General features: G+C 36.7%; 1 protein-coding gene across 7 annotated transcripts in view; it reads right to left on the bottom strand.

Moving 5' to 3' along the window:
- NFXL1 (nuclear transcription factor, X-box binding like 1) overlaps nucleotides 1-13,164 on the bottom strand; it is a 65,488-nt gene extending 52,324 nt beyond the window's left edge. For 3 of the 7 annotated variants that reach the window (XM_073237666.1, XM_073237672.1, XM_073237671.1), the window contains exons 1-9: nucleotides 12,349-12,427; nucleotides 11,781-12,026; nucleotides 10,480-10,656; nucleotides 6,879-6,988; nucleotides 4,516-4,649; nucleotides 1,528-1,706; nucleotides 1,144-1,305; nucleotides 937-1,037; nucleotides 127-241 (exon numbers count right to left, since the gene is read on the bottom strand). In XM_073237666.1, the coding sequence (XP_073093767.1) occupies nucleotides 127-241; nucleotides 937-1,037; nucleotides 1,144-1,305; nucleotides 1,528-1,706; nucleotides 4,516-4,649; nucleotides 6,879-6,988; nucleotides 10,480-10,656; nucleotides 11,781-12,024 (1,222 nt within the window). In that variant the 5' untranslated portion in view covers nucleotides 12,025-12,026; nucleotides 12,349-12,427. Of the gene's footprint in view, nucleotides 1-126; nucleotides 242-936; nucleotides 1,038-1,143; nucleotides 1,306-1,527; nucleotides 1,707-4,515; nucleotides 4,650-6,878; nucleotides 6,989-10,479; nucleotides 10,657-11,780; nucleotides 12,027-12,262 lie in introns of all 7 variants that reach the window. The other 4 variants (XM_073237668.1, XM_073237670.1, XM_073237667.1 and 1 more) reach the window with 4 other exon arrangements.
- Between the last annotated feature and the right edge of the window lie 819 nt (nucleotides 13,165-13,983).

Here is a 13,983-nt window from a genome sequence, read left to right as displayed (position 1 = left end):
GTACCAGATTTGTGTTATTACTAAAACTACCTGATGAACTTGCAGAGAAATCTAGTTGAATTAGGAAAGTACTCTAGTTGGCATGATAAGTAATTATACCCTATTAAAGATTTTTAAAAGTCTTACTTGACTTCTGACATGGACAGAACCTCTTCCCAGATCTAGGACAGTCTCCACAAGCACCAACATGGCAAACTTGCTCACATGTATGATTACCACATGGCAGTGTTTTTCCACATACCTAAAATAAAATGCAGTATGCACTAGTGAAGGACTTAAAAGTCAGCAAGACTATACATGACATAATCCACTTTTCAACTACAATTAAGCAACATCTTTATGTTCCTCATATAATTATGCTTTACATCTTAGATGGGTTTTATATATATATATATATATATATATATATATATATATACACACACACACACACACACACACAAATGTATATATACATATATACCTATGTACACACACACATACAAACACCCAATAGTCCCAAAAAGTGTATTTTAAAAAGAAAAAACTACAGACAGCTTCATATGGCCATCTACCCAAGATTTCTAAATGGTATTAAAACCATGCCAATTCTAGGACAAGCAATCTACAAAACTCAATCCTACTTCCTCAACTGGGTTAACTAAAGAAGAGAGGAGGGATTAAGTTGAAGAAAGAAGAAAGAGAGCGAGAGAGGTACTGAATCCAAGGAAGTACATAAGTACTGAATCCAAATTCAATAAGTAGCTATTAATTTGAAAAAATATATTTCCCCCAGTAATTAAAATATTAAACTGAAAGTTTCCTAAAAGTGAATACAATTAATCTGAGTTACTATTTTTCCTCTCCTCTTGTCCATCTAAGACTAATTAGCATTTCTAATTGTTCATGCTTTCTGTGCTCTTTAATACCCACCCCTCAAAACACATATACACTTACTTGAACACAATGCCACAATGGACTTGCACAGCTTCTTTCAGTTACTTGTTTGCCACAGACACACTTTTGTCTACTAACTCTTGGACAGGGTAGACAACTTCCTAAAATTACAATAATAAATTAGCACAGAAATGTTATAAAAGCCATAGAGACTGTGTGACTTTTGTTAAAAGTCAGAACACCTAACAGGTATGATGACCTTTTTACCTGCATGACAAGGATTTTCACATTTATGTTGTCCACAAAGCAACTTCCGCCCACATGGGCCCTGACAGGACCATTCCTTCATGCTACACCTGCGAGGAATAGGTTTTGCTTTCTTACAGTAACAAGTAGTTGTAACCATCTTTGGACAAGGAGGGCAGGGACCTAGAATCCAATGAAAGGAAAAACTATCAGAAGAGTTCTCAATTCCTACACCTATCTGTAGTTTCTAATGCTTTCCTTACTGGTATTTTAAAAGGCATTCCCTTCCAATATTTTCTTACATAAACTTAAGTTCTAATTCAACTTTCAGTTTTTGGGTTTCTTTTGCCTCAACATAAAAAGTAAACCACTCACACACAATAAGAAATGTAACTTATAACTCACCTGGATGACATAGGAGTAAACACTTATGGCCACAAGGAGGTTTAAATTCTCTCTCACATACTAGGCCACACGAATGAGGCACAAGCCATGGATCTGAAGGTGGATCTTCCACTTTCCCACAATAACAATAGTACCTACTAGGAGTGTCAGATCGTTTGTATTCAAACCTACATTTTGGACTACAAAGAATGAAATCACTTAATTTCATTTTTAAAAGTGACATGAGTGACAAGAATATAAACATACTGGGTACTAGGGTATACTCAGTTTTATGTTAAAACAGTCTCTGCTCCATCTTTTTATTAGTAAGAAACAAGATTTTACTAAAATCAATTTCAACCATCTAGAACAGCTGTCAAATATAATTTCCTGAGATGATGGAACTTTTCTATACCTACCATGTTAAATACAGTAGCCATTAGCAACATATGGCTAGTTAGCACTTGAACAGTGGCTAATATCTACAACTGAGGAAAGAACAGAATTTTTATTTTATAATTTTTAAAAATTTAAATAACCACATAGGGTTAGTTGCTAGTGTATTAAGCAGCACATACCAAGAACACAGCCACAAAAAGAAAGCAACATTAGCTTTCTACTTACCACTTAAACTTTATTCGTAAGCTATTCACTCCAGTTTTTATAAAGATTGATGTTTTAAAAGTTTTGTTAGGTGGTTTACAAATAAATAAAATATATTACCAACAGAAGACAACAGAAAGAAATCAAGGTATATGTAGGCAATAAAGATGACTAAGATCTAGAATTAAGGGGGAAAGTATTTGAAAGTAAAGAATTTTGTATTTCTCAACATCTAATACAAAATAGGTATCTTCAAATGTGCCTAAGTCAAAGAGAAGTTCAAATACTCCTTCATATCCTCCACTAGTGCAGCAAGATTTTTACCTGGCAAGACTAAAATAATGTAGTTTTGGTACTAGAAGTGGTAAACTTCTGCTATATCAAATTCACTAATAAATTACAGATCACTTCATTCACAAATAAAGACAAATGAGTATAGCTAGTATATGTACTGGAAAAACAGGTTCATATAATCATTTAAATTTCTTTTGCAACACATACAACATATTGTCATTGCCGAGAACATACTGTTTCCAAATAAATGTCACATAATATTCAAAATAACTAAAAGATATTTCTTCTTGCAATTAAAAATCAAAACAAAATTCCATGTCTCATCTGGAAGAAATAATTGGAATTTTGTTGGAAGTGTTAAAATTTTCCTTTACTGAAATATGTCTACCATTTCCTCTAAGCTACTGTGTACTTTTAATAAGCTTAGATATGGATAGCTAAAAAGCAACTTATCACACTTTAAAATTGCTCATCAATACTGAGTCTGAACTGTTCTGGGAAATACAGAAGGTGAGGGCAATATGTGCAAATGAGTTTTATTTAAATTGAATGACATTCTAACAATGAAATGTAATTATGTATTGTTTATAAAAAAGCAATATCTTAGTAGAAATATGTATTTTACATGTTTGATTTCCACAAACCAACTAATTTTAAACATTTTTATCAAGTTCTAGCTCCATCCTGACAAGGATTAACCAAAATCCAGAACAGTTACTTACTTTCTTTCCTAAAAAATGTGAAATATAGAATGCAAAGGTTACCATACAATTGATGCAGTTTTTTGTTCCTTTTAGATTTCAATGAAGAGTAGTAGTTCATCCTCTCCTAACTGGTGTACTTTCTACTCCATGGCAAAATGACCACTTAAGAGATGAGAAGAGCAAGTGGGGAAAAATAACCCTAACTTTCAAATCTCTAAGATTAAGCCAAAATATCTACTCTAATTCTATGCCTATTAAATACTAAAATCCTCCCACAAATAAATAAGAGAAAGTAGCAAAACAAATATAGGCTTTGAAATGTTAAACTGTTTCAGAGAAGCTAATATTCAATGAAAACAAATAACATATCTAAAAGAATTATAAGATATAACTCTGAATAGAAAAAGCACTGAATTTGGAAGTCAAATCATAGGTTTCAAATCCTAGCCTATGGCTTAACAGTAAGAGAAGCCTGAACAATTCAATTAACTGCAGTATCTCCATGGGCAAGATGAGAATAAACTCCCTCACAGATGGTAGAGAATTACATTTTACAAAGTTACTATTATGTCTAAAAATTTTTTTGAAAACTACACTACCACAATTTTACAAATATATCAGTTTGAGATCTGATCTAGATCCAGATTTTCTGAGGCCTGAATCTTATACAACTTGGGGGTCTCTTTTATGAAAAGAATGGAAAACTATAAAAAATATAAAATTAGTTATAAAAGTTAACATTTATGTGAAAACAGAGTCCCTGAAGTTTATGCTTCATTACCTCGACAGTAAATCTACCCTTTGGGCTGCCAGTATTGGAAAATTTTTTATTGTCTTTATTTACAAAGATATAAATTCTCCACTCCCCAGCTCTCTCTGGAAATACACTAGAAGTTCACAATTATATATTCATCAATAATAAGCCAAACTAATAAAATAAATGTAGGTAAACTGATGAGAGTAGATAACATATACCTGCAATTGACAGACTCCAAGAATAAAATTGGAAAGACTATGATCAAAATATGTTAGACGACAATCTTACACAATGTGATACTAATTAATATACACTAGCAGGAACTCCAGATTAAAAGTACCAGAATTATGAACGATTCCAGTTTTATAGAATTTTAAAGAGATGAAAGTTCTTTAAAAAGGATAATTAAGGGGTTTTCTTGAAGAGGAAAAAATTAGGTCTGAATAAATTATTAGTTACTAAAAGGAACAAGTAGTTATACAAATTGATAATAAGAAAGAAAGCCATTACCGAAGTTCCTTATCTTCACAAAAACCAAACAACTAATTGAAAGCCAAACATGGATCCTGAAACTGCCAATAAAGCAACTTATGAGCTATAATTTTCATTTATTTTACAACTTAATATTCCAACTAAATTAGAAAACATTACCAAGGCCAGGGATAATCTCTCTTTCCAAAATCATCATCTGTCAAAGGAGAAGACACCAGAAACTGGCTGTCTTTAGCCCACTTCTGGATACAGGGCATGTGAAATATACAGAAACATCCTGAACAGCTCCAAACCTGCAACAAAGATATTAGAAATTCACATGTATGCATTGATTTTCTTTGATGATTCCATAATGCTTTAAAATGAGCAACACACCAAATCATTTTGAAGAGCTACTAAGGATTAAGCAAAAAAATCTTTCCAGTATAACAGAAATGTTTTCATGAAAATTTATTTAAGCATAGAATACTTTAAAGAAAAATTACATTGATAACCTAGATTCCATTAGCTAAAAATAACTACTGTTAACATTCTGCATGATCTCCAATATTTTTTAATCTTTTTCATTTTTTTAAATGAGGTCATACTATACTGGCTGATAAGTACCTTTAGTCTCTTCTCTTAACATAGTATAAGCATTTATCCTTATTATATTCATACATGATATTTATAGCTGTATGTATATCATAGATTTATATATCACAATTTATTTAACCAATTTATTGTTGGATGTTTAGGTTATTTCCAATTATAAACAAGACTACAAAGGAATCTTCAAACATAAACACAGCTGACCCTTAAAAAACGCTGGGGGGGCTAGGAACACTGACACTCCCATGCAGCCGAAAATCTGCATATAAACTTCTGACTGCCCAAAAACTTAACTATGTACACCCTACTGTTGATCAGAATCCTAAAACATAAAAGTCAATTAACACATTTTGAATGTTATATGTATTAGACAATGTATCCTTACAATAAAGTAAACTAGAGAAAAGAAAGTTTTTTCGAACTGTCACAAATCTCCAAAAAATTTTCCAATATATTTATTGAAAAAAAATCTGTGTAAGTGGACTGATACAGTTCAAACCCATTTGGTTGAAGGGTCAACTGTATGTACATATATCCCTAAACAGCCCTTTGTTATATAAAAATCTATCAGTCTAGCACTTAATGCTAAATTCTAAAACTTGGTGAGCAAAAAACTTGAAAATATAATTTTAAAAAATGAAATTAATTTTTAAAACCTACCAGCACTTTGATAAAACTGACAAAAATCACTTTTGATTTCATTGTAACATTTTGCAACTGTTCAGTAAAATCAGAAACATAGTACATTGCATATGCTGGCAGTAACATTAAAAAAAGGAGCCAATGTCTTATTAATCTGAATTCCCCTCAAACCAGCGCCTATGATAAGAAATGGGATGTAGGAATGAAGGGACAAGATGGGGAAGAGAAAACGCAAATTAATGGCATAGTGTTGAACTAAGTACCTCTAAAGGCCAAAGTTCAGTCCTGCTGGGGACTCAGAAGAACTGTAAAACACACCTTGAACTAACCCATCCCCAACCCCTAACACTCAAGTGGTAGGAATTTGCCCCAAGAGCATCAACTCCCCTGGGCATTTATACTACACATGTGTACTAACTGAGGCAGCTCCCAAGGAAAAAGCATTAAGGTTAAAAAAAAAAAATCACACACACAACAGGTGCTTAAGATAGACTGTAACCACTTGCAGAGACCACTCATCCACTGCAGCTGAAATCAGATCAAGCCAACCGGATGTAACTCTGGGTGCCAAAAACACGTGCCTCTGCTGCACCAGCCTATCCGATGAAATGCTAGACTTCTGACTCACACTACAGAACCAACCCATTTCATCCGGCCTGATTTTCTTTCTCTAGGCAATGCTCTTGTAACAGCAGTGGATGAATCTGAGATCTAAATGTTGAGTCTATCATCTTTCATCACCGTTTTCCCTTAATTGCTTCACTAAGGCTCTTTTAAATTTTATATAGGTAACTTTACCACTAGGCCCCAGCGCCTCTAAATATGTGAGCTATGTCTGAATCCATCTCTGCCCAACAAGCCTACACACTTCCCATGGTGTGTCTTCAACACAAAAGAAGCTCACTAAGAAGCCACATCACTACTAGGTTCTACTTTCCTGAAGGCAGTGACCATCTTTTTTTAAACCTGCTGAAAGAAATAAAATAGTGCATTTTAATATTTCATACTTGTGGGAATCTCTAAAATGCATCTGCTAAAAGTGCTTTACCAAATTGACACATACATTAAAACTGAAGATACTTTGCTTCAGTTACATTAATAACACTAAAAATATTGGATGCTCACTTGGATATAATTTTTTTAATTAAAGATTTAAAAAATGAAGATCAATTCAAAAATAAAATTCTCAAACAAAAATAAGCAAAAGAATAACAAATGGTTAGGTATTATAAATGCAAAATAAGGTATTCTAGGGATATAAATTAATATACATAACGAGAAAAACTTACTGCTTGGTTTCTCTTCACTGAAGCAATACAAATTAAGCATGTCATAGCCCCTGCTTGGAAAGCTTCATTTACATACTGCTTTGTTCGCTCTAATTCACGTATATCTCCATCTTCAAATTTAAAAATTGAAAATTCATGTTAAGCAACATCTGAAAATAACACACACTAATAGCACCATATAATGTGAGACCGTTTGGCAATATCAACTGCTCAAAATATAGCTGAAAAATGAGAACTAAAAAAAAAAAAAAAGCAACCAGTGCGCTGGAAAGAGGTCATCACAAAGTCCATGTATTAAACGTTATACACTTGATTCAAAACCAGTACTGGGGCCCTCTCTCAGTATACTTGCTTTTATCACTGATAAAGTCCTTAACAAATCTCTGGGGGCAGAGCAATAAGCAACAGTAGCAAGATGTCAAATAACAAGGGAAAGCTCCCCGAAAGTAGAGTGGAAGGAACTGAAAAGACAAAGCTCAGCAGGGCCATTTAGCCTAAAGAGAGAGAGAGAGAGAGAGAGAATCAGAGACAGAGACAGAGACAGAGTGTATGTGTGTCTGTGTGTATGTGTATGTGTCTGTGTGTATGTGTGTGTCTACTGACACAGCACATTCTTAATAAAAATTTGTTGAATGAAAAGATCCTGAGGTCATTACAATAAACTTGGTTCCTTAATTTATGTTCACTATTTCTGTTTTAAAAGGTAGCATGAACTTCTTAGAAAAAAATTACTAGACTGTATTTTCTTTAACAATTAGTGTGCATTTATTTGCTAGGCATTGTACTGTTGGTACTTCAGTACAATTAAGTGAGCTATTTTTATCTTCATTTTACAGATGAGAAAACTGAGGCACAGAACAATTAAGTTCAGTTTGACTTTTTCAAAGTGAGCTCTCTTAACCACTAAGCTATGCTGCAGCAGAGGGACACTAAAGGAATGTCCAAGAAATAACAGGTAACAGCAAAATGAGAGATGGAAACACTACCCAAAAGTACACATGACACCAAAAAGGCAGTGAGTGGAGTCACTTTAGTGTGAGAGAAACAAACCTATGCGCCATTAGTAAAACAAAGATTGCTCAAGAGAGGTTGGCTGAGCCTCTGAGAAAAGTAGACTAACAGAATATCTTAAGTACAGAATTTAAATTGGCAATACAATGGTTCAAATCAAAATTTAAGTTTCCAAAGAGACAAATTAAGTAAATAGGACGCTAGGGTAATTCTTTACTTTGTAATACCATCTAAGTAAACACAGAACTTACAAAACTTGCTCTACCATAATAAATATAATTTAGGAATTAAAAAATATATGAAATCACACTGAAAACTATAAAATATTATAAAAGTATTAAAGACAATTGCTTTATTTAAAATAAACACCAAAGTTTAAAGAGTATCTTTAAAGGCAGACTCAATAATCCTATTTTACATGCTTATTTTGCTTTTTAACTTGGCTGGCTTTAACAAATGTGTAACATTTTAAATTTCATCTAATTTAACAGCTAACTTGTAAAACAGAATTTGAGAACAAGATGAAATAGGCTTTAGCAAAACAAAGCCTAACCTTCCATTTACAAAATCTATGTAAGATTTCTTTGAAAATTATATTAAAGTTTGGCTGTAGCAATAAAGTATACTGCCCAAGATGTCATGGCGGATAGCATGGCATTTGAAGTCATGATTTTTAAAAAGATCACTCTGGCAACTGAAGAAAAATGAGTGCAAGGAGGCCAAGACTAGAAGCATGAAGTACCAATTTAGAGGCAGTTACAGCAGATAAAGCAAAAAATGACCTTGAGTAAATTACCAAGTTTTATCATCTTTAAAATAGTAGTAACTAAAATAACTACCTCACAGAGCCATTATATGGATTTAATCCATATATTAAACAGCTGGAGGGGATTGAATTAAGGCAATGATAGTATGTGGGAAGAGAAGGGATAGATTTAAGAAATAGGAAGTAAAAAATTCAGCAGGACTTTGACAATTAGACTGCATTGCTTTTAAAAGCTAATGTTCATGTCAAGATTCAGAAGGAAAGAGAACTCTGCTGAGATGTCTGACATGGCAGAGGTGAGGAGGAATAGTGAATGAAATACACTCATGCCATGTATGTGCCATCCCTGCTCCCAGATTTCTCACTTGAGTGGGTGCCTGAGAAAATGGTGGTGCTACTAATTGAGATAAAGAAAAAAAAGGAGGTATCTTTCAGCATGTTTGATGTGTCCTTGGACCAGCAAGACACAGATTCCTATCAGGAAGTTGACCATTCCAGTCTGAAATTTGAGAGAAGAATCACTAAAGTACAAATGCTGTGCCCAAATAAAAAGACTGAGCTTCTTTAGTAAAGTTCTGGTGTTTAATTCCCTGACATGAGATGAACTGTACTGCCAAATAAATCAAAATATCATGAAATGCCATACCATGGCATTTACTATTCTTAAATCAAGAGAGCTTGATTGATTTCCTTCCCTGAGTATACAACATATTTTAAGATATCCTTACATATGAACAAGAACTGAAATATTTATGACACAAAACACCATAAGAAAAACTGCCTTAACATCTTAAGATGAAAGCAAGATTAAAAATACATACAAATGATAAATGTTTTCTAAAAAACAGAAAGAAATACTGAGTTACATCACCGAATTTCCTACTTAAAAACCCTGTCTCCATCTAGAATGGTTTAAATGATGTCCTTTTGAAGCAGGAACCTTCTTGAGGTTGCCTTCTATAAAGTTCTCTAGGAACTAAAAACCCCTAACCTTACCATTATTCTTTATCAACTTTTACCTGGCTGAGCCAGACTTACAGTCAAGCTTCCCAATCTTAATTACTTCACAAATAGGGTAAATTCTTCGGAAACCTATTTGAAGATGTGTACCTATCCTCATGATGCCATCAAAGTATTCAGGCAACTGCATTGTTGATAATACACGTAGGCATGTTCCTAAATAATGACAGTAAGTATAAAATGTGGAAAGTGTTAGAGAATTTACATTTAAAATAATCTATTTTCACACTTACTACCAAATCCTTCACTGCAGCAGCACTTTGGGCCTCACATAAATAAATGTGGTTTTAAGAGTAACCTAGGTATATATATGTGATTGTACACAGCAAACCTGAGGAGACTTAGTTAAAAAAAAAAAAAAAGTAGGAAAATCAGAAGTTGTAAGATATAAAGGAATAAAGTCAAGAAATGAAATTGACTTTCAGACACATTTAACATGACTAGAAAAAGAGAGAAAAATGAAGAACAGATTTAAGGGAGTATTCAAAGTCCTCTAGTCCAATCTAGTAACGCAGGAACAGGACCCCACTCATCTCACAGGGAGCTCCTAGTGAACAACTGCCAATTAAACGCACAGGAGAACTTCTGAGGCTGTAAGAGACACTGCCATTCTATTAGCTTTATAGAAAGATTAGTATTACACAATATATAATTTAAATAATGTAAAACAATTCAAATATACAACATAAAAATGCTCATTCTTGTGATGCAAATACTATCCCATCTAAAGGTGTTTTTTAAAAAGTCAGGGATATATTTTCACTGACGTCAAAAAAGTCAAAATTTTAAAGAATCACATAGTACCTGTCTGAGTAGTATAAGTTATAAATGTTTTAGCAACTATTTTTCCCCATTTTCCTTCCAAGGCTTCATCTCCTTCTTCTTCAGAGGAAGAGCTAAAGTGTTCTTCTACAAGCTTTTTGGCTGCAGCTTGATTAGCCTTCTTTATTTCCTCAAACTTCCTTTGAGACATTAGTTCTGCTTAAAAGAAAAAAAGAGTGATTTTTTCTGCAAAACAATCTCTCATAAAGCAAGGCATGATGAACCTACTGTTTATAATCTGCTTCTTAGAAAGCTTAAGGACATTTTGCCTTTATTAAAGTGAGGTCACAAAGCATATATATTTAACATTAATCCGCACAAACTATTGCTGACATGGAAAATGTGTTTCTTACAACTTCATACCCAAAAAAAGCATTAAGTTTTGGATTAGTTCTTCCACTATTCTCTTTAGCACTGTGTCAGTCCGGGGAAAGGAAATCCAGGGACAAAATATCTCTAAAAACCATAATCAGTCAAAGGGAGAAATAAAGTTTAAAACCCGTTTACTGCTCACAAACTGCAGTCCCAAGCCGTCTTTCTTCTCTTGCGCAGGCAGCGCTGCAACACCCGCCCTCCCCTTCACCTCTCAGGTACAGGTAAGCCCTCTGTTGCCCAGGTAATCACTCACTGACACCTACATGAACTTCTCCACCCCTGAGGAAAGATGCAAATGCACTAAAGCCATACTTCTTTCCACCTCTGAACGCCTATTGATATGCAGATATACTAAAGCCAGGCGAGATATTCTGGAAATGTTTCAATTTTACCCACACACTGTCTTCTGTACTCCTCATTTTGTTACTTGGTAAAACAATAACAAAAAGAATTAGACTGCTTCATTGCACATTCCCAATGAGAATCCAAACTCAAGAGCAAAGACCATGGGAATCTTCTTCAAGCACTAAATGTGAATAAACTCTTACGGACAGCAACCACAGTTTAAGAAAGGAGCCACAAACATACTAAATTGATCTGATTTCATTCGTGCCTGTATTGAGAGGATCTTAGATTTAGTAATTTTAAAAATTACTAATTTAAAATTCACTTTATGCACGAAACCAGCCACTACCAAGGTAAGTTTCACAATGATTAATATCAAAGTTAAGATTAAAGAGATATGCTGGGAATTCACCCAGAACGCCGAAAAGGTTTGAGAAGTGGGACCACTCATCAACTGCCGAAGGCTAGCAGAGAAGTGAATGGGAGCAAGGGCGGGGGCAGTTCTGCCTATCAAGTGCTTTAGTCGGCACCCAGGTAAGACGCAGGACGGGAGCCATTCTCACCACCGGCAACGGAAGTCTGCCGCGCTTCGGAGCCCGCGGGGCTGCGCCTGCCTGAGCCACCTGCGGCCGCCGCGATCGCGGCTCCGCCCGGGCCGGGAACAGGACGAGCCGCGCCCACCGACCCCTTTTCTCGCCCTGCTCCAGCGCCGCGGGGGTGGCCTCCATTTCCTGAGGCGGGGACCGCAGTGGCCCGTCCTCGGACTCGGCCTCGGCCACCGGTCACCTGGCGCCAGGAAGCTTCCATCCCTACAGAGGGGGGAAAAAGGCATTAGGAGCGTTAGCGCACGGGTGCCAGAGGGGGATCCGGGGCAGTGGGGGAAGCCCGTGCGAGGGGCCGCATGAGGGGCCCCGCAGGGCGTGGACGGGTCCGAGAAGGTCGCGGCCCTGTCTCTCCCGGAGGGCGGGTCCCCGCCAAGCCCCAGCTTCGGAGATGGACCACAGAGGGAGAGGACTAGGCAGAGAAATATAGGGGAGAGGAGCACCCAGCACCGGAGACGGAGAGCAGAAGAGGAGGAGAGTGCCTCCTCAGCCTCAGGAGGAGCGCGATACGGGAGGGCGCCTGACTGACCCCGCGGCTCCCGCCGAGAACCAACTGCAGTAGTGGACCTCAAGGAAAGCTACGTCTCCTTACCGACGGAGCCCGCCCCCAGCGACTACAACTCCCAGAAGACGCCGTTCGCGGCCCGCAGAACGCGTGGCATCACCGGCCACTTCCTTATCCGGGAGTTGGGCGGGCCGGTGGGGAGGATCTCCGAGCGCGTGCGCTGCACTGCCGGCCTCCAGAAACTACGATTCCCGGCGTGCTCTGCGTCTCGGAGAGGGAGGGCAGTAGAAGAGGACTCGAGGCAGAGAGCGGGCCGGCCTGCAGTGCTGCCCACCGCCGAAGACCTTGCTATTGTCCCAGAACTGCTTTAAGCCCAGCCTTGTGTCAGGTTTCAGGCCAAGTGGCCATAGTTGGCTATCCGCTATCGTTAGCCTTGCCTTCGGGTTTTCAGGTGGCAGGGGTATTTTCACTGTCTGGAATAGATACAATGAAAACACCACGAGGTCAGGGAAAAGGGAGGAAAAGTTGGGGGGAGTGTTAGCAGTTGCGAAAAAGTGGCTGGAGCGAAGAAAGCTTCATTCTGAATTGCTAAAGCAATGTAAAAGATAAATGGTGCTCATTATATAGTTTCAGTATGGTTTTCCTGAAGCAGGCCAGTCTACCTTCACAACAGCTCCCTAAAGTAGATTTTATCAAGGAAAATAGTTGAGAACCTAGACCTAAGTCTTCTGACTTCACTGAGTTTATCGATAAGACACAGATTTCAAAATTCAAATTTTGGGGGTCTGGATCTGAGAAATATATTGATTGCTGTCTGGAACTACGCAGTCCTTATATAATCCTTCCACTTAATTCATCTGCATTAATAATAAATACCTATTTATTTTTTTCTTTTGTATCTGGTTTAATAAATACCTATTTAGATAGCATGTTGTCTTGCTGAAGGTTCTCAGCTCCAGCCAGGTTCATTATGGATTCAGTAAGAAGGAATAATGACAAAAGAACGTTGGGGGTAAAAGGTCTTATACCAAGCTTTATTCTCATGGTGGCAGGACCAGCACTAGAATCAGGTCCACATTCACCTCCACATCTGTGCCTCTCCCCTTTCAGGCAACCAGGGAGAACACTGGGCAGAGCTCTTACTATAGGAACATAGTCAATAACAGCAAAAATTGCCAACACCTGTACAAGCATGCATCTCTGAGCATTGCGCCTGTGCAGTGGTAAAGTAGATTAGGGTCAGGTGAGGATCCTGGCCATGGTAACTTCCATTTTCCCTACACATGTATTGAGAGCCAGGCACCAAACATCCTAGCAGAACCAGGATTGCAACTGAGTAGTGTGATTCCTGGTTCATATTCTTAAACACTATGCCATGTAATTACTGTGCAAGTGTATTTAATGTTTACATAGAAATTCCATCCCAGTGGAGGCAAAAGGCTAATCAGGCAAAAGGCTCATGTAATCAGAATTTTTCCCTTGTCATGTCATACAATGAAAATTGATAATCATAATAATTACTTTGGAATTAGAAATAATCTTATGTGTTCTCTGAATTAGCAAACATTTATTATAGTATTACAGTAATGTTTTGTAGTGAAGAGCTATATATCATAAGGTGGAAGCATATGTAAATTGAGAACATGTTTTCAAAAGTTA

This window comes from Manis javanica, chromosome 5 (genome assembly GCF_040802235.1).
Source record: "Manis javanica isolate MJ-LG chromosome 5, MJ_LKY, whole genome shotgun sequence".
NCBI classification, from domain to species: Eukaryota; Metazoa; Chordata; class Mammalia; order Pholidota; family Manidae; genus Manis; species Manis javanica.
The sequence above is the reverse complement of the archived record's forward strand: the minus strand, read 5'-3'. Positions and strand labels throughout refer to the sequence as shown.